The 26572-nt window shown below is 32.1% G+C and overlaps 1 protein-coding gene across 1 annotated transcript in view; it reads right to left on the bottom strand.

The window, feature by feature from the left end:
• The window catches only part of LOC111047953 (dynein heavy chain 7, axonemal), a 207161-nt gene that overhangs the window by 51368 nt on the left and 129221 nt on the right, over nt 1-26572 (bottom strand). Inside the window, exons 48-52 of the mRNA XM_039422913.1 lie at nt 26138-26291; nt 25808-25941; nt 7487-7678; nt 5836-6062; nt 1711-1889 (exon numbers count right to left, since the gene is read on the bottom strand). Coding sequence (XP_039278847.1) covers nt 1711-1889; nt 5836-6062; nt 7487-7678; nt 25808-25941; nt 26138-26291 — 886 coding nt within the window. The remainder of the gene's footprint in view (nt 1-1710; nt 1890-5835; nt 6063-7486; nt 7679-25807; nt 25942-26137; nt 26292-26572) is intronic.

Here is a 26572-nt window from a genome sequence, read left to right as displayed (position 1 = left end):
CTCTCCACCTTTACCCCAAAATCTATTTACAGTATTGATTCTACATTGAATAATAAACAAATCTTATAAACAATTGAGAAAGGAGAAATGTTGTAACTTGTGAATGAAATTATTGATTCAGACAAATCAACAGCAGTTTGTCCTGAAAAAGACAACAGAGTAGATTGGCTAAAGACCGACTCTCAGCCTTTACCCCAAAATCTTTTTGTTGATTGTACATTGAAACATAAAAGAATAATATTAATGGATGAGAAAAGAGAAGTTTTGTATAATGTAAATGGAATTATTGATTTAAACAAATCAACCGGAAGTAAAAGAAGTAATTTGTCTTGCAAAATGATACAACAGATAATGGAGTAGATTTCGGATTGACCCTCCACCTTTACGCCCAAATCTATTCATTCACTCTACATTGAAACATAAAAGAATCATATAAATGATTGAGAAAGGGAAAATGTTGTATCATGTAAATGAAATTATTGATTTAGACTAATATCTTGTTATTAGTTATTTATTCATCACATTGTGTACAAATACTTAACATGAGGAAAGGCACAACAGGCTCATGCCCAAAACTGTCCCATTTCCAATTCATATTACTGTATAGGTACTGTCCAAATCAAAATGTTGGTTATGTCACTATCACTCTTCAAAATAAAATTTACGCTCTTTAATACTCAGATAAACAAGCAAATTTTGAATCAAATAGATACTATTAGTAAAGTAAGTAAGGGTCTAAAATTGAAAAATCTAGAACAGTAACTTAATAATTATTTAAAAAGTCTAAATTTTGAATGAAACTAGAAATTTTTGAGCTAAAAACTTCACATTTTACAGAAAACTAGGCTACCATAACTAGGATTAATGTCATATTATTTATTCAATTTGTTGCAGAACATAATTAATTTAGGACTGTCATTTCGCTCTAACTACGAGGATCGTTCCAGAATTGTGTTACACTATTTTGTAACATCTGTACATGGCAGGAAAAGTATGAAATTTTCAGGGAACATTCCTACTTGTTTAGTGGCAATGCTGTGAAATTTCCTTGGATCCAATATGGAGCTACTTACTTACCACTCACTTCTACTGCCCAATGAAAAATTCGTGCCACTGAAGAATATATATAAAACTTCCACTGAAATTCACCACTAGTTGTGTAGTGTGGATGGTACGATGTTATGTCGAAGCCTATTACATGGGAAACCATGGTTGGCTGGGTATTTTTCCTCCTTTATTACTTTTCAGCACACCCCACCATGAAGCCTGTTTTTGTATTTTTTAAAAATTTGTATTTTGTTTAAATATTGATTTATTCTGTATATCTCGTGTTGATTTGAATAGAATTATTAATTGGTTGATTGATAAAGTCAATTACTTCTCGTTCGTTCCAATCATCTGTTGAAGGAACAATAATTCAATTCAATTTATTTTTTCCTTCTGAATACAATTCACAATACAATTCAAACTCTGTGAGATCTTGTCTCTGTGACACGTATCCGCTCCTAACTGATGAATGAATCATGGCAGATGCATGAAACTTTTACAGCGCTTCCACTAAACCTGGAAGAAAATCTCCTAAAAATGTCAGCCTTTTCCTGCCATCTACAAGGCTACAAAAAATAGAGTAGCCTAATTCTGGAACGATCCTCGTATTCACCAAATAATAATATAGATCTTAATGCTAAAGAAATAACGTATTGAACAAACCTTTTCAAATAGACTGCGGCAGATATTGATAAAGAGAGAGTACGTGAAGTAATCTGCCAGGATTTTCACTCTTTCCGGGATTTTGTCATGCTTCTCTGTATTTTCAATAGCAGCCTTAAATAGATTCACAAACCACACCAGTGAATATTGGTACATCGGATCAATATTTGCCAAGTTAGCTGTAATAGAAAATAATGAGAATCATCAGAATGTATTTTACTTGAATCTACAACCTGAAGCTGAATAAAAGCACATTACATTACAATAAGAACAACATTACAGAATCTCCATGATCCATGATAAAATATTATTCTAGAGAATCATTCATTGAATCAATGAATTCTCGAAAACATTCATTGGCAATACATTACAGAATGTTTTAGGTACAAAAAACATCCATTTACATTACAGTACATTACAGGATCTTCAAAAACATTAGACCATAAACCCTTGCATTGACATAACATTATATAACCATCATCTATTACAAAATCTTCAAAAACATTAGACCATAAACACTTGCATTGACATAACATTATATAACCATCTATTACAAAATCTTCAAAAACATTAGACCATAAACCCTTGCATTGACATAACATTATATAATCATCTATTTCAAAATCTTCAAAAACATTAGACCATAAACACTTGCATTGACATAACATTATATAATCATCTATTTCAAAATCTTCAAAAACATTAGACCATAAACACTTGCATTGACATAACATTATATAACCATCTATTACAAAATCTTCAAAAACATTAGACCATAACCCTTGCATTGACATAACATTATATAATCATCTATTTCAAAATCTTCAAAAACATTAGACCATAAACACTTGCATTGACATAACATTATATAATCATCTATTTCAAAATCTTCAAAAACATTAGACCATAAACACTTGCATTGACATAACATTATATAACCATCTATTACAAAATCTTCAAAAACATTAGACCATAAACCCTTGCATTGACATAACATTATATATAATCATCTATTTCAAAATCTTCAAAAACATTAGACCATAAACACTTGCATTGACATAACATTATATAACCATCTATTACAAAATCTTCAAAAACATTAGACCATAAACCCTTGCATTGACATAACATTATATAATCATCTATTTCAAAATCTTCAAAAACATTAGACCATAAACCCTTGCATTGACATAACATTATATAATCATCTATTTCAAAATCTTCAAAAACATTAGACCATAAACACTTGCATTGACATAACATTATATAACATCTATTACAAAATCTTCAAAAACATTAGACATAAACCCTTGCATTGACATAACATTATATATAATCATCTATTTCAAAATCTTCAAAAACATTAGACCATAAACCCTTGCATTGACATAACATTATATAACCATCTATTACAAAACCTTCAAAAACATTGGACCATAAACCCTTGCATTGACATAACATTATATAACCATCTATTAGAAAATCTTCAAAAACATTAGACCATAAACCCTTGCATTGACATAACATTATATAATCATCTATTTCAAAATCTTCAAAAACATTAGACCATAAACCCTTGCATTGACATAACATTATATAATCATCTATTTCAAAATCTTCAAAAACATTAGACCATAAACCCTTGCATTGACATAACATTATATAACCATCTATTACAAAATCTTCAAAAACATTAGACCATGAATCCTTGCATTGACATAACATTATATAACCATCTATTACAAAATCTTCAAAAACATTAGACCATAAACCCTTGCATTGACATAACATTATATAACTATCTATTTCAAAATATTCAAAAACATTAGACCATAAACCTTTGTATTGACATATTTCATAACCATATATCACAAAATATTTAAAAAAGTGAGACAATAGTGAGGTCCACGTTATAATGTCAGTGGAGAATTTTGGGACAACAGCATTGCCAATTCTCTGCCTTGCAACTGCCTTATATGAAAGATAGCTGATACCGGTATATCTAATGAAATATTAACTGTTCATTCTTGTTTGAGATGATCAATTATATTTTATTTGTCAAGAAAATCAATTAATGATTCAATAATAAATTGTCATAATTGAGATTAAATATTTTGTTAATTAATTATATTTCTACATTATTGGAAATTGATCTGGGAACTTTGCAGATATGGAAAAGGATAGAGCTATCTGCGTAAAGGATAGAGAAGGGTAGCAACACCAATGTTAATCAAATACTGCAATTAGAAACGTGGAACACACTTTCTAAACGCTTGCATTGGCATTATACATTAAATAACAATCATCCATTGACATACTTACATTTCCAAATCTTTAAAAACATCAAACTGCAAAATCCTTTACTGGCATTACATTACAAGATCTTCTCAATCATCTATGAAGTAGACTGGAAGAATAATATACATTATTACTATTAAATTTTATAAAACTTTAAAGTGAAAAAGTACTCACATTTTTTGATGTGGTGACGTCCGTTTCGTGCTGGTATCTCACATTTTCAAGCCAAACAGGAACTGAAGTGTTTAAGGTTATGAGGGTGAATTTTGGTGGGGGTGGAGAAGAGTTTTGGTGGTTAATGGATTAACTCTCCCACACCCTGTTTGACAAACTTATTCAAATACTCCTCCATTAACCACCAAAACTCCCCTCCACCCCCACCAAATTTCACCCTCATAACCTTAAACACTTCAGTTCCTGTTTGGCTTGAAAATGTGCGATACCAGCACGAAACGGACGTCGCCACATCAAAAAATGTGAGTGCTTTTTCACTTTAAAGTTTTATAAAATTTAATAGTAATAATATACATATTGAACGGTCTTCTATTATCAACTCACCTATGCTGAAGAACAAGATGGTACAATCCACGGCAATTGGCACATATGCCAATTTCTACATTCGTTGAAAACTATCTGGAAACGTTGCGGAGGCAGAATAGAGGATAGCGCTAGCTGCGTTGTCAAATGATAGTCAACAATAGCAACACCAATGTTTATCAATTACTACCATTATATAGGTGCGTACAGATATACGCGCCGCGAAAATGAGCAATTCACTTTTAATCAGCTGACTATATCTGTATTTTTACAGAAACGGTATAAGATATAGATATAAAAAGCTTGGCATCAGCTGATTAAAAGTGAATTGCTCATGTTCGCGGCGCGTAAATCTGTACGCACCTTAACGTGGACGTGGACATCACTAGAGACTGAAGAACCATTGTTGAATCATTGACATTTGATTACAACATATTTCAAAACTTCTAGAATAGAGGTTGGAAGAATATATATTACACATAATGAAATAATCATAAATGAAAACTATTGTATTATCATTCATCCAACATCATCACCCATAGTGAGGTTCACGTTATAATGGCAGTGGAGAAAGATAGGAGAACAACGTTGAAGATCCTCACTGTCTAGTCAATACCTTCTTGAAAAGAGCTGATACAGGTTTATTATTGTAATATGAATTGTTCATCCTCGTTTAAAAATAATCAATTATATTTTATTAAGCAAGAATTACATTTTTCAATAATTTCATAATGCATTTTCATAATTAAGATGAAATATTTTGTTAATTAATTATTAATTCTACATTGTTAAAAGCTGATCTGGCAACAAAGCAAAGCGAGAGAGAGAGATAGCACCACAGAATAGATACAGAATGGAAACTGTCAATCAAATGCCTATTCAACCAATGCTTTTCACATGGCACAAATACTAGACACGTCACGTGACCTCAGGAAGTTCCAATCCTGGTCTTCTGATTGGCTCGCGGCAGTGAACGAGAATTTTCGGTCAATTGATCCGGATCAGTAAAATGATCCGAACCTCCCATCAATATTATTACAATGCGGAACTTCCTAACAAGATGGCGGATTTTTGTGCCAGGATACTAGCCGAGTTTCCATACTGTATGTATACTGCGATAGCGCAATCCGCTTTGTTGATTGATAGACAAGGATAGCAATGCCATTGCTAATCAAACACTGCCATTATAACGTGGACCTAACTATATAGGCTTAAAATTCTTCTGGAAAGTTGCCTTTATAAATAAATAAATTAACTAATACATTAAACGGTGTTGTGTTGTTCACTCACTTATGCTGAAGAACAAGATGGTAGAATGCACTGCAATTGGCACATAGGCGTGTCTGATAACATCAATCGACTTCTCGGTGATTTCAGCAGCTGCCTGCTTCTCGTTGATCTCATTGGCCAGGATTTTAGAAGAGCTCAACACATTGACACCCTCCTCGTCCTCCAATATATTCCCCTCTGACGTTGACAGGATCTCCAGAATTTTATCTTCGATCTCTTTCAACATCCTTGAAATATAAGAAAATATATTTAAAGATGGAAGAAATTTTTAGTCCTTGCAAACCTTAGTTTGCAGCACGAGGCTTAATGGCCACTGTTGCCTTTTCATGCTGATTTTATAAAAAAGGCAGACGTTCGTTTTTTTCTCTTTCTCTCACACTATAATTAGCTCACAGGCTCTCTGGATTATGTGAAATCTGGCAGCACTGTAGGAACACATTGTTGTCGTTTTTATGCTTATTCTGTAAAAAGGCAAACGCTCTCTTTTTCGCTCTTTCTCTCACACAATAATTAGCTCACAGGCTCCCTGGATTATGTGAAATCTGGCAGCACTGTAGGAGCACATTGTTGTCGTTTTTATGCTCATTCTATCAAAAAGGCAAACGCTCTCTTTATCGTCCCTTCTCTCACACAATTAGCTCACAGACTCTCTGGATTCTGTGAAATCTGGCAACACTGTAGGAGCACATTGTTGCAATTTTTATGCTGATTCTATCAAAAAGGCAAACGCTTACTTTTCCCTCTTTCTCTCACACAATTAGCTCACAGACTCTCTGGATTATGTGAAATCTGGCAACACTGTAGGAGCACATTGTTGCAATTTTTATGCTTATTCTATCAAAAAGGCAAACGCTTACTTTTCCCTCTTTCTCTCACACAATTAGCTCACAGACTCTCTGGATTCTGTGAAATCTGGCAACACTGTAGGACATTGTAAGGACATTGTAAGGACATTTTTGCCGTTTTCATGCTGTTTCTATAAAAAGGCATACGCTCTCTTTTTCGCTCTTTCTCTCACACAATTAGCTCAAAGACTCTCTGGATTATCTTGAATCTGGCAGCACTGTAGGAGCAATGCTGCAATATAAGGTTTACAAATGTATTGTAATAGTTATTTAAATATGATTATTATCTAATTTGGATTTCCGTTTAATAATTATAGAAACAATAATATATTGTCTTCAGGAGATGCACAATCCCACTACACAGGTAGTAGAGGTAGAGGAGCGTGGTCAGAGAAAAATTCAAATAGGTTTGATCAAGTTTTGGATATTCTAGGTTTTTTAAATTCATTTCTACAGATTCATCACGGTACTAAGGATGAAACTATTAGGTTACTAAAGGAGAATTTATTATATATCATTGGATTATAGCTGAAAACATAACTATAATTATTCACATATTTATAGTCTTCTTGGGGATTACACTTTTCAATATTGTTACAATTAAAAAAAAAGTAATTTCAACTTGTAATTTCATGTGGAAATGAACTGAATTGGATATTCATTCATTTAATCATTGAAACAGATCATATAATTGTAAATGAATCACATTCAAGTTGAATAAATATATAACCGGTAAATACCAAATCGTGATTCATAAAAAGTAAACAGACAATCATAATCACTCATCACATGATCAATCCTCTCACCTCTTATTTTCAGCACCTTGAACAATCAAATTATTTTTCTCGGCCTCCAAATCAGGTCTGTCCTTAGCAACGACTATGCCCAATAGTTGGTCCTCCAACCCGACTGGAGTTATCATGAAGTTCAAGAGCGTTACTTTAACTGCTATCTCTGGTAGGTAGTGGGGATTCCTCAACTTCGTTGTTATATAAAACCTGCAAAAAAGGTTTTAGATGAAACGTTCTATTATATCACGTACAGCTTGAAAAGCAAAGGGTTTCAAATTAGACGTTTTACTTTATTATGTAGAGATTTAAAGCAAAGGTTTTCAATGAAACGCTTCAGTATATGTAGAACCTGCAAGCAATTGATTGCAATTCATTCATTCAATCGTATATTTTTGATGCCAACATCAACCTTAACACAATTTTCAGGCAATAGAAATAAGACATTCGTCTTCAAAACATAAAAAAATCAGTTTTAGGTCTAGCTTAAAAATAAAAATATCCAGTTCCTCTTCCAGAGGCACTCACAATTCTATTGTTAGCTGCTTTAACCAGTTCTCAACACTGTTTGTGGCTTCGTGCAGCTCTCTGAGATCTCCCTTAGGATCGCATCATCGCAATAGAAATATTATTTGTTATCAATTAGAAAAGTTGATTAATTGTTCTCGATTGCTTCATTGTTGACACTGAAGCAGTTCACAGGAGCGTTATTCACTTGTTGCAGTTTTGTATGACGAAGAAAAAATAGAAAATGCAATATAAGCAGCACATGCAAACTTAATGGGCCATATGAATAAAGTTGAGCATTTGCTTATACTTCTAAAATATAGAGCATTTGCTTCATTTTCTATGAATAAACGTGAGCAAAACCTTTTGCTCATGCTCATCAAACAAATAGTTTGAGCATTTGCTCAAAAGTAAAAGCTTTTGCTCAAAATTGTATGAATAAACTGGAGCATTTGCTCAACTTTTGAAGCAAATGCTCCAAAAAAGGTGAGTCTAGTCTAGAGCAGCTTATCACCTTTTGCTCATAGTAAAATGGCTCAACTAATCCGTATGAGGAAGAGGAAACTATACCAGATACGATCACAACCAATAGTTGAGAACTATAAAACTCTTATTAGATTCAACCATGATATATATATATCACCATTATCCCTACAAAGGAATGAATACAAAAGATAGTCATCACAAAATAGGAGATAGGCATTTAAGAAGATGAGAGTGTGGACGATTATAAGAAGGCTTTTGATATTATAAGAATATGATGAAGATTATTACAGAGATGACATTTTTCACGCTATTATTTCAAAATTCTAAACTCAACTAACCTAAAACTCTATTCATAAATAGAAAACAGAGCAGACGACGTAAACACAAGCGGTGCACCCTATTTGCATATTTAGCGCTTCCGTGAGCTATAAGAACAAACTAAGGCTACAAAAGCGAATCAGCTGATGAAAAATCTCTAAAATACTTGAGCATTTGCTCCAAAGTTCAGGAGCATAAGGTAAGAGTATAAGGTAAAGCTTATTCATATAAAAATGAGCAAATGCTTTTGAGCTCATGAGCAAAACCTTATGCTCCATGCTCTTGCTCATGAGCATTTGCTCTGGTTTTATTCATATGGGCCAATATGAAGGATGAGACAGAGGTTGGCATCCAAAACCCTGTACTCTGTGGATGAGTTCATTCAAGATCAAGATCAATAGACCATCCATAGAATAAGACCTGTGAAGTCTGTGTAACGCTGTGAAGCTGTGTAACGCTGTGAAGCTGTGTAACGCTGGTAGTCTCTCATATTGTGCCGTTCCTTCACTCTCACCCCAACAAAACAGTGGACAATAATCGACAGTAATCGATAATAATAGACTTGAGTTAACAGTAAAAGTTGTTGTTACTACCTACATAAACTCCCTATACTATATCAGTTGCTATCAGACCTCGACGAAGGACGGTCGTGTTTTTAGACTCTCTTATCGCAGTTAGATAAGTGCGGAGTGAACTGTACAGAATATTGGTTATGTTTAAGATGGTATTCTGCTAGTTGTTTTTCGTGTGTCGAAACCCGTTAATTATTTTGAAACTAAATTCTCTCAATCAATAATTTTTTGTGTTCCTGTCTCAAGATGTCCATGTGTTCGAAGTGTGAAGTGCAATTTACAACAAACGAAGGTATTAAATGTAGTAAGTGTAAACTCTGTTTTCATGCACATTGCACTAGACTTGGTAACATAGAAAAATTCAAAAAAATGAACTCTCAAGTCAAAGCAGCCTGGAAATGTGATGATTGCGTCGGTAGTGCTGAATACGTGAATGCGGGACTTGAAGCTAAACTGAGTCAAGTACTAGAGGAAATAACTGCGCTTCGAGCTGTATTCGAGCCAAAGATTGATGCATTGAGTGCAGATGTTGAACTATTAAAGCAATCCAAATATACGTTAGAAGAAACATCCGTTAAACATGAGGATAATCTCACTAATTTGAATAAAATTTCCAGCTATTTGAGTGAAAGGAATAGCAAACTGGAAGATGAAATCAATTTCCTTCATCAACGCTCCAGATTGGATAATATTGAAATCACCGGCATTCCACTGACGGATGAGGAAGATATCTACGAAGTTTTGGAGGCTGTAGCTCGAGTGATAAAGGTTCCTCACCGACTAGAAGACATCTCGATTGCGCATAGAGTTCCTAACGTCAAGGGCACAAGCAACATTGTAGTCAAATTTGTGGCGAGAAAATCCAAGATAGCGTGGCTGGATGCAGCTAAAAAGAAACAGGGTTTGAAGTCTACGGAAATAAAGAGCACCCTCCCGGATTCTCACGTTTTTATTAACGAACATTTGGCTCCTCACAATAAAAAACTTTTAGGTTTGGCTAGAAATCTCAAAAAGCAAGGTAAATTGGCCTTCGTGTGGGTAAGGACCTTAGAAAGGACCTTTCATCTCAGGTTGAGCGTATTACAGGAGTAAATGACCTGGAGAAATATTCAACTAATGATTAAAACTATTAATAATAACTCACTTTCGATAAGACATGTCTTCTTTTAATAAGTTTTAGTAGAGCATTTACGTTTTGATTTTGATATGAATTCAGTATTTCTATTTTACAATTATATTCCATTTTTCGATTTTTTCATTTTTTTCTGTTCGAATTGTGTTAGGAAGGATATGTCTTTAATTGTGATTAAGATCATCAACGTTATTGTATTTACCGTCAATGAACAGTAAAATTCTAGTGATAAGATAAAACTATTCCGAATATTTTATCAGTTATACTTTCTCGGTTATAGTACTGCAACAGTTACTCATTTTTACTGATAAATCAGCTTCAATGAATGAAGTTTAATCGAGTATCGATATTTCGGTCTTACTACATAGATTTTATTTTAGCTTATCTTTAAGTGAATGAATTGATTGGAGATGGTAAATCGTCTCAATTTTCTTCTTCAGAATACGGAGTTTCGACATACTTTTTTTTTTTTTTTTTTACTTTTTCAGCTTTCTTAAAAAATTGAGAAAACTAGTCTCTTAGTTGAATAATAATTATTATTTTCCTTATAACTTAGTATTGATCAAAATCATATATTTCTATATTTTTTCTCATTTACAAACTTTAGCATATTAGAACGTTTCTTATCAATAAATTGTTTTATTCAGTACTCTTTTTCAACCTTGTTAACTTGTCTTATTTCAATTATATTATTTCATGGCTATCATTAATAATTTTGAAGATGAACTAGCTAATGAATGCTATGACACTTTAATAGAGGATTTATTTACTTTTGATCCCTGCAATAGTGCAAACCGAGCATGCATTAATGATATTAATATTCTCCAAATGAACATACGTAGCATAAATAAGAACTTTGATGAATTTGCATTTATGATTCAGAATAGTAAAGTTAATTTTCATGTAATTATATTAACAGAGACATGGATTAATGAGGAACATTCTTTCGATTTCTCTCTAAATGGGTATTCATCTATTAATCAGCCAGGGAATTTGAATAAATGTAATGGAATCTGCATATTCCTGAAAGATTTCTTGAGGGTTAAAAAAATTGATAATAATAATAATAATAATAATAATAATAATATATTTATTACCATTTGGTTTACAAAAAACATTGGTCATCGTCACAAGTATACAAAATAATACAAAATAATTAACAATACAAGAGTCTACACAGCTAAAACACAATTACATCTAAAATTTACTTTGTAATGTTAGAAAAAATAATGAAAAATGTCACATTAAATATTATCAAGTTAACTTGAGAGAGAATTAATTTTGTAGTTCAAACTTGTCAATCTCGTACCGCCAAAACAAAATTTTAAACTTGCCGCCTTTTAATGTCAATAAATCAGGTTGAATAAATGAACTCACAAAGTATTCAAAAAGTAAACAAAAAGTTGAACAAAATATTCACAAAGACCACAAATAATAAATGTTGAAACTTGAAAAGTTCATGGTTAGGTTAGAATTTGATAGTGACGCTAAGAGATACTTTGAATGATTTTGACTAGGTTAGATTACAAATCAGTTAAGTTCATTGAGTTGAAATGCGAGGTAAATTATAGAAAACATTGTAAATGATTATATCTGTATTCAAAATACTGCGTTCTGATGAACAACTATCTACTAAGAAGTAAGACGAAGACATCAACCAAAATGGAAAAATTGATTCATGAATCTGAAGCGTCCAAAGATACTATAATGGTAGATGAATTAGAAGATAGGGAAAGTAAAATGCAAGAGTTTGATACATCCAATGATACTATTGTATTGAATTCAAGTGATATGGAGTCGCAAGAACAACTGAACTTAACCCTAGTAGAGTCAAATGAATCCTTAGGTGAAGATTTTGTTGGTTTCCTCGATCAAAACGATAGGAATTGTAATAAACCTGAACTACAAAAAGTTGATGATTCAAATTTAAAGATTTCAAATGATCAAGTCAATAATTCAAACAATGATGCTCAACAAAACATTGAAGATTCTATTGCTCAATCTAGCGATTCACTTATAATGTAAATTCTAAAATGGATATCTTGATGAAGTTTCTTGAAGAACAAAACAAAAGTATAAAAAATGAATTTAAAAAACAAGATGAAGCAAGAAATGAAATTAAAAATGAAATTAAAAGTGAAATTAACAGTGTAAAAAATGAAATTAATGGTTTAAACCAAAAACTTAACAGACAAAATGATAAGTTTGATGAGAAGTTTAATGAAATAAAAGCACAGTTTCAAACAATAAATCAGAAAGTTGAATGCCAGGACAAGAAAATTGAGAAGGTTAGGTCAGAACTAGACAAAAAAATTACAAAACAAGAAAGTAGGTTAGATCAATACTGTATGAAAAATAACAAAGAAATCGAAGAAATGCAGGTCAAAACTAAAAAACTTGAGGTACAAGTAGGTCAGGTAACCGAAACAATGAACAAAAATACAAGTCAATTGAAAGATGAAATTAATAATATTAATGAAGAGATGGAAAATGTTAGGGCTAGTGTTCACCAACAATCAGCCATGCAAATCAATTAGAAGATAGGATCACTAAGAATCTGAATATTTTGGAAGTTAGGCAGAACGAAGAAGCTGTCAAGGTCTGTACCTTACAGTTGAATGTAGAGAAAAACAGTGAAACAGTTGATAAATTACAGAAAAAAATCTCATCACAAGTGAACTTTGTACCGCAAGTAAATAATTGCTTTCCTTCTGACAAATACGAATTTCAAATGTCGATTGACAGGAGAAATCCTATGAACTTCATCAATAGCTTAACTGAATATTTATCTCGTAACCATATTACTGAATGGGGAAAAATAAAAAGTATTTTGGACAATAATTTGAATAAAACTTATCAACAACAAGAATGGTGGGATTTTGTAAAAACCGATATTGACAGTTTTGAAAGCTTCAAAAACAAATTCATCTCGAAGATGTGGTCGCAAGACATCCAGAAGAAAGCACGACAAGAACTTCAATTTGGAAAATACCTCATTGGTAGTAAGTTAACTTTAAGTGAATATTTTATTTCCGAATTTAACATCTGTAAAAATTTAATTCCGGCTATTGACAAAGACACAATTTTTGAAATGTTGAAAAATCATTACAATGAAAATATAATTACCGCTGCAATTGTTAGAAATGTAAAGAATGCAGAAGAATTTATTAAGGTGTTGGATGCATTCAGTTTATTAGATGAATATAGGGTGAACAAAAATCAAAACAATCAAGAAAATCAAGATAAGAATCAGTCAAATGACAATCGAAGATTTGATCAGGTAGGAAGCAATAATTTTGATAATAGAAGAAATAATAACAACTTTCAAAGATCAGGTTATCAACAACGTCAGGAAGATCGTAGACAATCAAATAATGCAAACATGAATCAAATGAATCAAAACATGAATCAACCAAGTAATTTTCATCCTAGAAATCCAATGATGTTTCCGCAGCAGTTCAACTACCCGCCGCCTGGATATGGAGCATCACAAAGAATACATCATTAACTGTAACTTTCATGAAACAACAGGACAGATTCCAGTAGAGATGATGATGAATAAAAAATTAGGTCATTTAGTTTTCAAAAGTATTAGATTTCCTCCTGATAATAAATTTGAACTAGAACCCGAAGAACTTAGAAATAGAAGAGTATTAATTAATATAAAAAATAAAGGAGTAATCAGAAGATTTAAACAGAATATGAGAAATAAAAATCCATGTAGATTCAATGTAGGTGATCAAGTCTTGATAAAAAATTACATTCTATCTAACAAATTGAAGAAAATATCTGCGAAACTGTGTGCAAAATATAAGGGACCGTATGTTGTAGTAAAAGATTTAAGAAAGGGTTGTTATGAACTTGAAGAAATAAAAACTGGAAAAATTTTGAAAGTAAATAAGTTTATGATGAAGCGTTTTTACCATAAAGATGATTAATTTTTCTAAACTTACGTGATCAATGGCTTGAGAATCATTCTAAAATAAAAAATATGCAATTGAATACTATAACACTTTGTTAAATCAACTGAAGAAAATGAAACTTTGTTTAAAATAATAATGTAATTCAAACAAATTTTATTGAGTCATGAAATCTATTGTATTGGTACTGTTGTTTAGTATTCTTGTTGGTATGTATTAGTATTAGTAATTATTGATTTATAATTGTATTTTGAGTAAGAAATCCTGACCTTGAAGTCTTAAGGGATGCTCATAAATTTTGTGTAATGTAATTTGTGCTTATGAATGACCATGTAGCTTGTGTTGGTAATACAATGATTTAAATGACTTGATGAAACGTATTTTGAAAGTTTTGGAAAATTATAAGTAATATTTAAATTTCATTGTGTTTAAATTCCTACTTTTATAGTAAATTCATAAACAAATGATTGACATTAATGATTAATAAAATAATGAATGTTCAAATTAATTGAAAATAAATTGCTGAAAACCATTGAAACGATTTAAATAAAGGAATAAATAATATAATATTGTTGTTAATTGATATATTTATTCTATATTCACTTGTATTCAGTAATAATAATGTGTACGTACTTGAAATAATAATATTGTTTAATTAAAATTGATTCATATGCTATTGATCACTAATATCCTATCTAAATATTTAGTATAACTCTTCTGTCAATATTTTATTTTATGATTTACTTGAAATTTGTGGATAAATTCATGAACTTACAATATTCATGATTCATTTTGTTTGAAATATGACTGATGATTTATCAACTTAACTATATTTTTGAGTAATAGTCAATTCTAAAACTTATCTTTTAAAAAATATATATATAGATTTTTTATTCTTATTAAAAATTTAAATAGTAATTTTTTATTCTTAAATGCTCATACATTCTTGACGTGAAAGTGACTACTAGTGCATCGAATAACACTGCAACGTATAATACAAATGTGAATGATATCTTCGAATCTTCAATATTCTACGACAACGAAATTGCTGAAAATAAAATGGTAGTGGTATGGAACTTCGTCGCAGAACTTCAAGCTGAGATGTGGCCTAACTCCATTCCACAGCGTAAAGATGTCATTCCACATAGAGAGTGTTCCAGAAATTATAGTCACAAGAACTTCAAGATTTTGCATTGCAAGAAACCTTTACCTAAAATTTACCTTACCTTAAAAAAGCTATTCCTTTCTGGATATTGGCAACAGTGAATCCTTTCTAGCAACTCACTCCATTCCTTAAATTAATCCTTTCAAAATTTTCCACTTGCACATAATGCAACTACAACTACAAATAAAAGTGCTATCTAAACGAGTATGGACATGTAAAAGTGAGAAGTAAAAGAAATGAGTGATTAAAAAATAACGAGATGTATCTACGAATGTGCCTGCAAATGAACTTTCATCTTCGTCTAAATCCAAAAATGTTCCAGTTGTAAAAAATTGTTAAAATTGATCTTCGAGATTCGCATAAAACCAAGTCTAATGGATTTTTGTAAACAATGTTCCTGCTTTACAAAATGTCAAATTGATCTTCAAAACTCGTAATAACTATCGAATAAAATAGTTATTTCTACAAGAACTTCTATCAAATGAACTTTCTCATCGATGCTGTAAAAAAAAAAAAAAAAAAAAAAAAAAAAAATCATGACTGAAATCTACAATATCTTCAAGTTATTCACGATGTATCTACAAGTTATTACTGCATAAGATGTGTCTGAAATCTGTATGCTGATATATTATCTTCGAGAATAAAAAAGAAGAAAAAATCACTCCTAAAAAATTTTAGAAGCACTAAGAAAAATGAAACGAGATGTTTGCGATGTCTACAATTTGTGACTATAATTCTTCAATGATGACTGATGACTACAATTCCATGGTACTTCAAGAACGAGTTGGTCTACAAGAACTTCTAGAGTTCTATACTGCTACCATCTTCGCATTCATTGGAATAAAAACATTCTTCATCATCATTGATCATCACATAAAACATTTCATCGCAAAAAACATTCATCGACGTAAATATATTGAAAGTGTCTTCATATATTGAACTATTCTTCGTAAATAGACTATAATTGAGTATGAGTATTTGAGAATGTTTTTTATAACATGAATATATCCACTATACATCATTGATTTATTCCATATTTGTTTTGTATTCTAATAATCTATATTCATTTATTATTAACTTATGGAATTTTATTCTTACAGTTTGACATTTGTTTATATCTATAAGGTATTCATTTTGATGAAAATTTCAACAAAATACATTCTAGATTGTTATGCATAAAAATGTAACGGAAATAATTTTGTAATTTTCTTATATGAATTAATAATCATTTGAATATTTCTTGACATACTTAAATTTTGCTATGAGAATTTAATGCAATTGCTTTATATAAAAAAAAATAATTATTTCAGTATATTCGATGTAATAATCTTGATTTAGAATTTCTATACTTTGTGTAATAACACTTATAAAAAAAAAAAAAATCAATTTTAAATTTTTTCAAAATTGAAAATAATTTTTTTTATTGTTGAAGGCGGGCATTTGTAATGTTAGAAAAAATAATGAAAAATGTCACATTAAATATTATCAAGTTAACTTGAGAGAGAATTAATTTTGTAGTTCAAACTTGTCAATCTCGTACCGCCAAAACAAAATTTTAAACTTGCCGCCTTTTAATGTCAATAAATCAGGTTGAATAAATGAACTCGTTTGAATTGTAACAATAGTTTATTTAATTTTTTATAAAGTTTTGACAGTGTACAAATTAAATAACCAGATTATAACTTAAAATTTAACTTTTATTTGGTTGATACATTGAATTATATAACTCAGATTTCAGTAGCATTGAGATTTAATTGCTCCAGGTAAAGGAAGTTTATAATATATCCTGTTTGATTCAGTACCTTTTTTCACCTGAGATTCCACGAGTTAGAACAAAAAATTTGGTTGCTCCACATTTATTGGTAAAATTTTAATTAGTAGCTTATTATTTCATTTATTTGTTCAATTAAACATAAAGTAGAAAATTTGTTTGTTAATGTAACTTTTGAAAGTGTCAATTTAAATTTTTTAAGGTGTTTAAAATTAAAAGTGGAATCTTAGGCTAAATTCACGTGAGTAAAAATTAATTAATCTAATCTATTTTGAGAAAATCAGCAAAATTTGTTCATTATTTTAAAAATTAGGTCTTGTCAAAAAGAAAACATATTTCAGAGTATAGGTTTGGTAGTAATAAGTTTTTTATTGTTTAACATTCTTTTATTTTGTAAACTTGAAAAGTTTTCAATAAACGTAATCAGATGCAATGTATTTTATTTATTGCCAACGCATTGTCAACTTAATGAAAATGGTAAATTTGTTAGTTTAGGATCCAGAGTAGAATGATGAATATTTTTATTAGACAAGAGGCAAAATCCTTCTTGGAAAATAAGAGTATCAAATGATTCTATCTCTGAAGTGGGGTTTCGGTGCCAATACAATAAAAGTAGACACACGAAACGCTCCAACTTATTAAACAAGATTACAAACTAAGTATACACAGCCTAAACATACACAATAGTAACAGATTTACATAGACTGTGAAATTTTATAAAATTCAGGTACCTTGTAAAGTCCACTTCTTATTAGGCCTTTCCTAACTCTATCTTTATATTGGGTGGCATCTAGGTCTCTTACCAATGACGGAAGGGCATTATAAAATCTGAGAGATTGGGCCCTGAAACTTCTCAATGATGCGCTGGAAGAGCACAATTCGACACCTATATTACTTGCCCCTCTTGTATTGTATGTATGCCTATCAGAGTTGAGGCTAAATTTATCCAGGTTCTTTTTGACATAACACAGACACTCCAGGACATACATAGAAGGAAGAGTCAGAATTAAAAATATTCTTCTTCCATTGCCTTCCAAGTAAGTAGGTAAGTCATTAATATAAATTAAGAACAGTATTGGTCCCAGTATAGATCCCTGAGGTACCCCTCGTTCTACTGATAAGAAATCAGAACTCAGACCACAATGGTAAACTGACTGGAACCTCCCCTCTAGATATGTTTTGAAAAACTTCAATACTTTATGGTCAATATTGTAGGCAGAAAGTTTTGTTAATAGTATTTCATGCGAGACCGTATCAAAAGCACATGAATAATCGTACATTCTGGCAACATTGCTCTTCTTGTCCTCAATTCCGTTCATTACAAACTCCACAAACTCAGATATGGCAGATGTTGTGCTCAAATTACCTCTAAACCCAAATTGACTTGAACTAAAAAGTTTATTCTCTTCAAAATACTGTACAAGAGGTTCACTAACTAGGTATTCAAAAGCCTTACCAAAAATTGGAATGATGGTTATGGGTCGAAAGTTTCTGACGTCACCTTTAGAGCCTCCCTTATGTATTGGTAATACTTTACTATATTTTAGGAAATCTGGGTAGATGCAGTTATATATACATTCATTGAACAGGTAGGTGACAATTTCCGCTATGTAAGGGGCTGCAATCTTTATTATTAATGATTTTAAACCATATACATCATACGATTCGCTATTTTTCAACTTCATCAAGGTATTGTACACTTTGGTAACTGTGAATTCTGGGAACTTGAATTTTTCACTTATACATCTATTATGATTAAAAAGTGGCACATCATTTCTACTATTACACTCAGAGACATTATAATTTATATTGTGTCTATTTACAAAAAAATTATTGAACATATCAGGAGATATATCTCTTCCTGCCGGCTCTTTCTTATCTTTCCTATTCAAAGAGTTATTTATTATATCCCACATCGCCTTAGCCTTATTATTAGAACTACCTATAAAATTTTTGTTGTATTCAAGCTTAGTATTATGTATTGCAGCTCTATATTTATTCTTATAATATTTGTATTCTGCATTATACCTCTCTATTCCAGTATCTCTATACGTTCTATACAATGTCAGACACTGAGTTCTAAGCTTCTTTAACTCTGCATTATACCATCTGTTTATTTGACCATTTAAGCGTCCCTTGCACTTTATTTTTCTACTTGGGAAGGCTACCTCAACCTGTTGCATGAAATGATGGAAAAAATACTCTACCTTTTCAGTGATTGTTTTGAAAGTATAAATTGGCAACCAATTGAAGTTATTCAATAAATGACAGAAATGTTGACAGTGGGAACTATTTATTACTCTAAGAAATCTATATGATGCAACAGGGCTTGGTACTTGACCATCATTGTTAATTTTCAGCACAACTGCATCATGATCAGACATGACTGTATGCAGAACCGATGAGATGCGATTCTCCTCTTGAATTGTTGTGAAAATGTTATCTATGCATGTTCCACTATTATCTCTTCCTGGCCTGGTAATTTCAAAGGTTACAGGGTGTAAGTTAAAGGCTTCAGTCAGAGCCAGTAAACTCCTTGTAATTCTATTGCTTTCTTTGATATTGATATTGAAGTCTCCTGACACTATCAATGACTTATTTCCACAATTTAGCGAACATAATACATCCTCAAACACAGAGAAGAACAATTCAAGATTAGTGTCAGGTCTGTATATGGACAAACATATTACATTAAGGATAGGAATCTCAATAGCTGATATTTCACAAACATGCTCTACAGACAATTCATTAATTTTATTTAATTTTATAGTATCAAGACAATTCTTAACTATAATCATTGTTCCTCCTCTAGTCATATTGGCTCTACAATAGTAACTTGCAATCTTATATCCAGGAATACCTATAGACTCAACCTCAGCTGTATTTACTAACCAATGCTCGCTTATACATATTATATCGAATGAACTCTCCTTTATCAAACATGTCAGTTCATCATAACTACTATTAAATCCTTGAGTGTTCCAACCAACAATAGAGATATACCTTTTACATGATTCAGTTTTTTTCTTATGTATGTTGTTCAAGTTTGCTCGTGAATTGTTATTGATAGGCCTGGAGATATGAGATAAAATGCTCAAATCTTCACACAATGATATTGAAGTTGAATTATCATTTTCTTTAGAACTACACCCATTATCTGATATCCGAAATTGATCATACTCAACATCGGATAGCTCTCCTAGTTTTTTAGAATTATCGGCTCCCTACAGCTAGCAACTGAATTATAATTCAGCTCATTTAAAATACACTTGACAATATATTCTTTACCCCAATAATTCAGGTGCAGACCATGCTGTGTATGAAACTCGATTCCAAGCCCACTCAACTTGAAAACTGTAACATTTTTAAAATGCTTACTTATTTTATCAATCTCTTTATTCGTCCACGTAATAGCTTCATTCACACAAGACCATTTAGGAAGATCATATCTGTAGGGGACATCAAAGACAAAAACTCTTGTATGCCTCATCTCTTGAAGCCTACGACGCAGTGTTGATATGAATTCCTTGGCTTCATTCCTAGACACATCAATTGTTGATAAATGAAGACAACCGTTTTGTCATTGTGCCGTCCTGGGCTTTGGCGGTGTGGGTATCAGCATCAGTTTGAGTCTCTGCATCCTTGGCACTTGCAGCATCAATACGCTGCAACCGTTGGAGATCCAGCTCAATGGACCGATTCAGGGCGGCATTCCGCTGCACCTCCATCTCCCGAAGTCGACTTTTTAACTGTTCATTTTCTTCCTCCAGAAGCAGCAACTTTTCATCCAAGAATTCATGAGCAGGGCTTTCAGAGGTGGACGATTGATCTAATACACTTTCCTGTTCAGTAGCATCACTAACATGAGAACTATTTGGAGAAGGCAGAGGTGGCGAAGCATGATCTGGGTCTGTATTATGATGTTTGTGCGCACCACATACCTCCACAGTTCCATCACAAGAAATTTTTGTTTTAATAGAAGCCGAACACTCCTTATAAAGGCATCTCCATGTGATAGTATTGGTAGCAATTGAGCGAAAAGAACAACGGTACTTTTGGCTTTTGTAAATAATTCCCGGTTTGCCCTTTGTAGTTTTGAATTTAATAATGTCATCTGCCATTTTCTTTGATAGTCTCTTGCAGTAGAAGTCCAACCAGTAAGCAAAGATCAAAATTATAAAGAGTTACCTGTTTTGAAAATGATTGATGTCTAGTACAGTATTTCCATTACTAGGGTAAAAGGAAAATATAAGGGAAGAGAATGCGCTAAGAGAGCGGTCAAAGCAGGAAATAAGGAAGCTCCTGAAAAGAAAAGGAATATAGGAAGAGGAAGAGAGAATCAAATTAAGACAGGTGTAACGTGGATTTTCAATACCGCCGTTAAGACGAATAGGAGCCGCAAGTAGCTTTCAAAAACTGCCGCCGAAATAGCAGACTTGCGCAGTTTGCAATGATAGGTTAACGGTAACGGTACTGCCTGGCTCACAGTAAAGCGTCAGCCGTTGCCATAGTGATGAGACGCGGTAGATCAGCTGATCGCGAGTGAAGCTCTGACAGCTCTATAGAGATAGATTATCAGTTCGAGTCGGCTTCAACCGGCGTTATCATACTCGACTGAAATCCACCCTAAAAGGCCTCAATCTCACGATTTATCACACGTAAACAAACAACAAGCAAAAACCAACCACAAAATGGAGTCAAAACTTCGTTGTACGGGTCACTTTCAGAAGTAAACGCTTTCACCCCAGCCCACGCTTGAAAATATTGGATTCACGAAACAGGTACTTCACAACCTAATAATTACAATCACTGTACTCTATAGGATAACTTTTCCACTAATTAGCACGTAAACGAGAGAAATTACAGAGCACCAAATACTTTAAACCAACAAGGTAGCCCAGTGCTACCAACCTGATTATGTACTTGATGAGTCGAATTCTATCATACTTGATGTTCAATTGCCTAATCAGGCTGTTCAGCTGACTATGTTTGCCATTTATAGGTCTCTGTCTACGAATATTGATCTCTTCATCGATGGCTTAGATAAATGTTTACATAATTTTCGTGATCATAGGAATATCGTGCTACTTGGTGATCTGAATATAGATTTGATTTCCAACAGTAGAACAACCAACGAATATTTTAACACCATGTCCACATATGGTTTCAAATCGTATATAAACAAGGCTACCAGAGTACAGCTCAATTCAGTATCATGCTTGGATCATATATTCTTAAAAAATACTACATTCGATTCAAATGAAATCCGTGGTATTATTTTTGAAACTAATGTAAGCGATCACTACTCTACATGTCTTCAACTAAGCACGCCCAGTGCCGTGGTAACCGAAGGAGTTCCAAATCACAGAGTTATGATTGATTTTGAATCTCTGGTGGAGAGATTGAATTCCGAAAAGTGGTTTGATGTCTACTGCGGTGCTGCTGAAGAGTCCACTATTGTTTTCATTAATAAAATAAATACATACATACAAAATGCCTCTACAAAAAAATCAATACCTCACAAACTCAGACCATTAAAAAATTGGATTACTAAAGGACTTATTAACTCAATTCGCACTAGAGATAAAATGCACAAGATGCTCACTAAACAACCATTTAATACCAGGCTCAAAAGAGAATATACCAAATACAGAAACTTATTAAATAATTTGATAAAACAATGTAAACTGAAATATTACAAAAATAAAATCAAAGAATCTAAGGGTAATAGTAAAAAAACGTGGAACTGCATAAATGAGATGATAGGCAGTAAACAGAACACATCTAATCCTGTAATTGACCCAGAAGTCTTGAATAATCATTTTGCTAATGTAGGTAGAATCTTTGCAGAGAGATTGAAAGCATCCAACAGCAACAATCGCACACACTCTGCACACAGAAATACTAATTCACCGCATTCTTTTTTTCTATTTCCTACCAACGAGGAAGAAATTTTACAATTCATTGCCTCACTTAAAAACAGTTCAGCTTCCGGTATAGATGGAATATCAAACATGACTCTCAAAAGAATAGCTAATTCTGTAGCTAAACCGTTAGCAGCTATTATAAATAAGTGTTTTGTGGAGGGTGTTTTCCCTAAACATTTCAAAGTAGCCTCTATCGTCTCACTGTTCAAGTCTGGTGATCCTCAAAATCCATCAAATTACCGGCCGATTAGTCTCTTAAGTGTTTTTTCCAAAATAATAGAAAAAGTTATTAAAAGCCGTCTGCTAACCTATCTAAAGAAACACAATATTATTCACGAAAATCAGTTTGGTTTTCAAGAAGGTAAATGCACAGAAGATGCTATTGTCAAACTTGTGGAGATCTTATATAATAATTTTAATAATAGAAAAAGACATTGGGAGTCTTCCTGGACCTGAGTAAGGCATTTGACACTATCCCACATTCTATGCTTCTGGAAAAACTGCAATGCCTAGGCATAAGAGGTGTACCCCTGGAACTTTTCAAGAATTATTTGCAAGGTCGTTCCCAATTTCTGGCTATGGATGGTGTTACAAGTAAAGCTAATTTATCAGACTATGGGCTCCCGCAAGGTACAGTTTTATCACCAATTTTGTTCCTCATCTATATTAATGACATGCTTAACCTGGAAATAGAAAATTGTGAAATTTTATCATATGCTGATAACACTACTTTACTATTCACCACTAACTCCTGGAACGACATGAAAAGAGTTAGTGAAAATGGTCTCAGTAAAATTAAGGCATACTTGGATCACCACACTTTGACATTAAACACCACAAAAAGTACTTATTTAACTTTCTCTCCAAATCAAACCGGCCAACCTAATCAATTCAACAATATTAAAATTCATTCACATACCTGTCTTAGTAACAGATTGGTGAACTGTGACTGCCCGATAATAGCGAGTGCTACAAAAACTAAATTCCTTGGCATAATTCTTGACCGCCATCTTAGATGGGATATACAGATAAATAGCTTATGTCGAAGATTGAGGTATCTAATTTTTAAATTTCACAATATTGGTATGCTAAAGAATAAAGATATTTCTCGTCTAGTTTATTTTGCTTATGCCCAATCAGTACTGCAATATGGTATAATAGCCTGGGGAGGAGCCAGAAACATCCATCTCAATAAATTATTCACCATACAAAAATTTTTAATCAAATCAATTACTTCCAAACCAAGACGTTACCCCAGCAGTGATCTTTTCAATGAGTTCGAAGTATTAACTGTCAGACAATTATATACTAAGAGTCTTCTCTTATATATAATAAAAAACAAAAATAACTTCAGACTTCGAGAGATGTATGATTTGAGACCATCTAGCATTACTTTTCAGAATGATCGTACAGTGTTAGACGTGTGCTGTAGGCAGTTTGTCTTTGTAGCTAAAAGACTACTGAATCATATACCTTTTGATTTTGTCAATTTCAGATTAAACAGTAGAACTAGGCATGAATTGGATAAATGTATTGTAGCATTCAAGCTCAATGAAAAACTATTTTGATACAAGTAAAATTCATTTATTATAGATCCTATACTTTCTGTATTGATCAAAGATTTTCTCCTTCCAAAGTTATAATAACCTTTAGAAATAACAAATATCAAACTTTTTTGTAACTATTGAATCATGTATTATTTTGTAGTGAATACCTTTCCCTCTTATTTTCAATGCTTTTTGAACTGATTCATGAATTAAACTACGTGATTTTCCATTTCTTTTTATATTGTATATAAATTTCAAATTGTTAAGCATAGTGGATACTGTTTACATAAATTATATGCTATGATTATCATCATTTTATAATCATGAGTTGTGCTGCTGTTCAATATTTGTAATTTATATTTTGTACATTTCTATTTTCACGAATTATTGCAATTAACTTTAACTGTCTGTATATTTAATATTAATTTCTTTCATTTTATAGAGTAGTTTTTCAACATCCTGTTTCCCTCGATATTGTTATTATGTTATTTATAGCGACTCATTCCTGCGCTCAGGTTAAACCTTTGCAGGGATTTTTTCTTCTCAATGTGTCTTGTAAATTGTCATATAAGGATTAGGTTAGACAAGTTTTGTGAAAGTGTTGTATTTTATACTGTAAATTTGTTTTTTGAAGAATAAATGATTTTTGATTTGATTTTTTTGACCATGGGATATAAAGTGGACTCAAATCAATTCAAGTGGATAGCATAGTCTATCATTTTTATTCATTCATAACTCTACCTCCATTGTATTATCATTCATCCCATCATCATCACCTAGGCTTTAAATACTTCTTGAAAGTCGCCTTTGTAAAATGATAGATATCTACTTACGCTATTGTTTCTCTATGCTATAACCTACCATAGTGTAATCACCATATAATTTATCATACTGAGATTAACTTCAAACTTCAACTTGTTAGCATTTATAAGCTATTTATAAGGAATGTGTTACAGGAGAATAGTATAAAAGTATAAGATAAGGAAGAACAAACCTGAATTTTGGATTAAACTCAACAACTGCATCCCCAAGTTTGACACAAATTGCACCTCCTGTTTTGAAAGTTTGTTTCATGAGTAGAGGCTCCAAGAGGGCGTCCAATTCTTCGCCAACATTCTCCAAAAGTACCTAAATCAAAATAATCATTCACAATTATTTTCCCACTTTTCATTTGAAAATAATATAATGATTTCAATCAATTGATAGGATTCATTACAAGTTTACAAATAATGCTACAAGGTGACTGGAAGCTACTTTGAAGGATGAATTCTACATTCTACAAGTTTTGAATTGAAACTATCCAGATGTAAATTAGTGGTCTTACCGGTAAGCCAAACTGAATAGAAGTTTCAAGCGTGCGAACATAGTCGGCATTGGTCATTCGAATAACATGCAAACTGTTGGCTTTCTCCATATTTTTTACCCATTTGTTTGCTTGGCCTTGTGGATCTATCATCAGAGGATATCTTCGAGCGTTCCTTATGGAATAAGAAGAGATAATTTATTGGGAATCATATAATTATAAGTTTTCAAGAATGAGTACAATGACTACTTAATAAGTAGGGTATGATGACAGTATGGAGTGAATTTCACTATAGACAAAACTTCATGACGTAGATTGATAGACAATTTTATTGCAACGACTTCTGAGTTCTGAGTGACTTCCAATATCATTTACATTATTGTTGAGTATTGAGTGACTTTTAAATATCATCCAAATTATTGTGGGACATCTATTTTGGCTCTTTCTCTCAAAGCA

This window comes from Nilaparvata lugens, chromosome 3, assembly GCF_014356525.2.
Source record: "Nilaparvata lugens isolate BPH chromosome 3, ASM1435652v1, whole genome shotgun sequence".
NCBI classification, from domain to species: Eukaryota; Metazoa; Arthropoda; class Insecta; order Hemiptera; family Delphacidae; genus Nilaparvata; species Nilaparvata lugens.
Note: the sequence above shows the minus strand (reverse complement) of the source record. Positions and strands in the feature narration are given on the sequence as shown.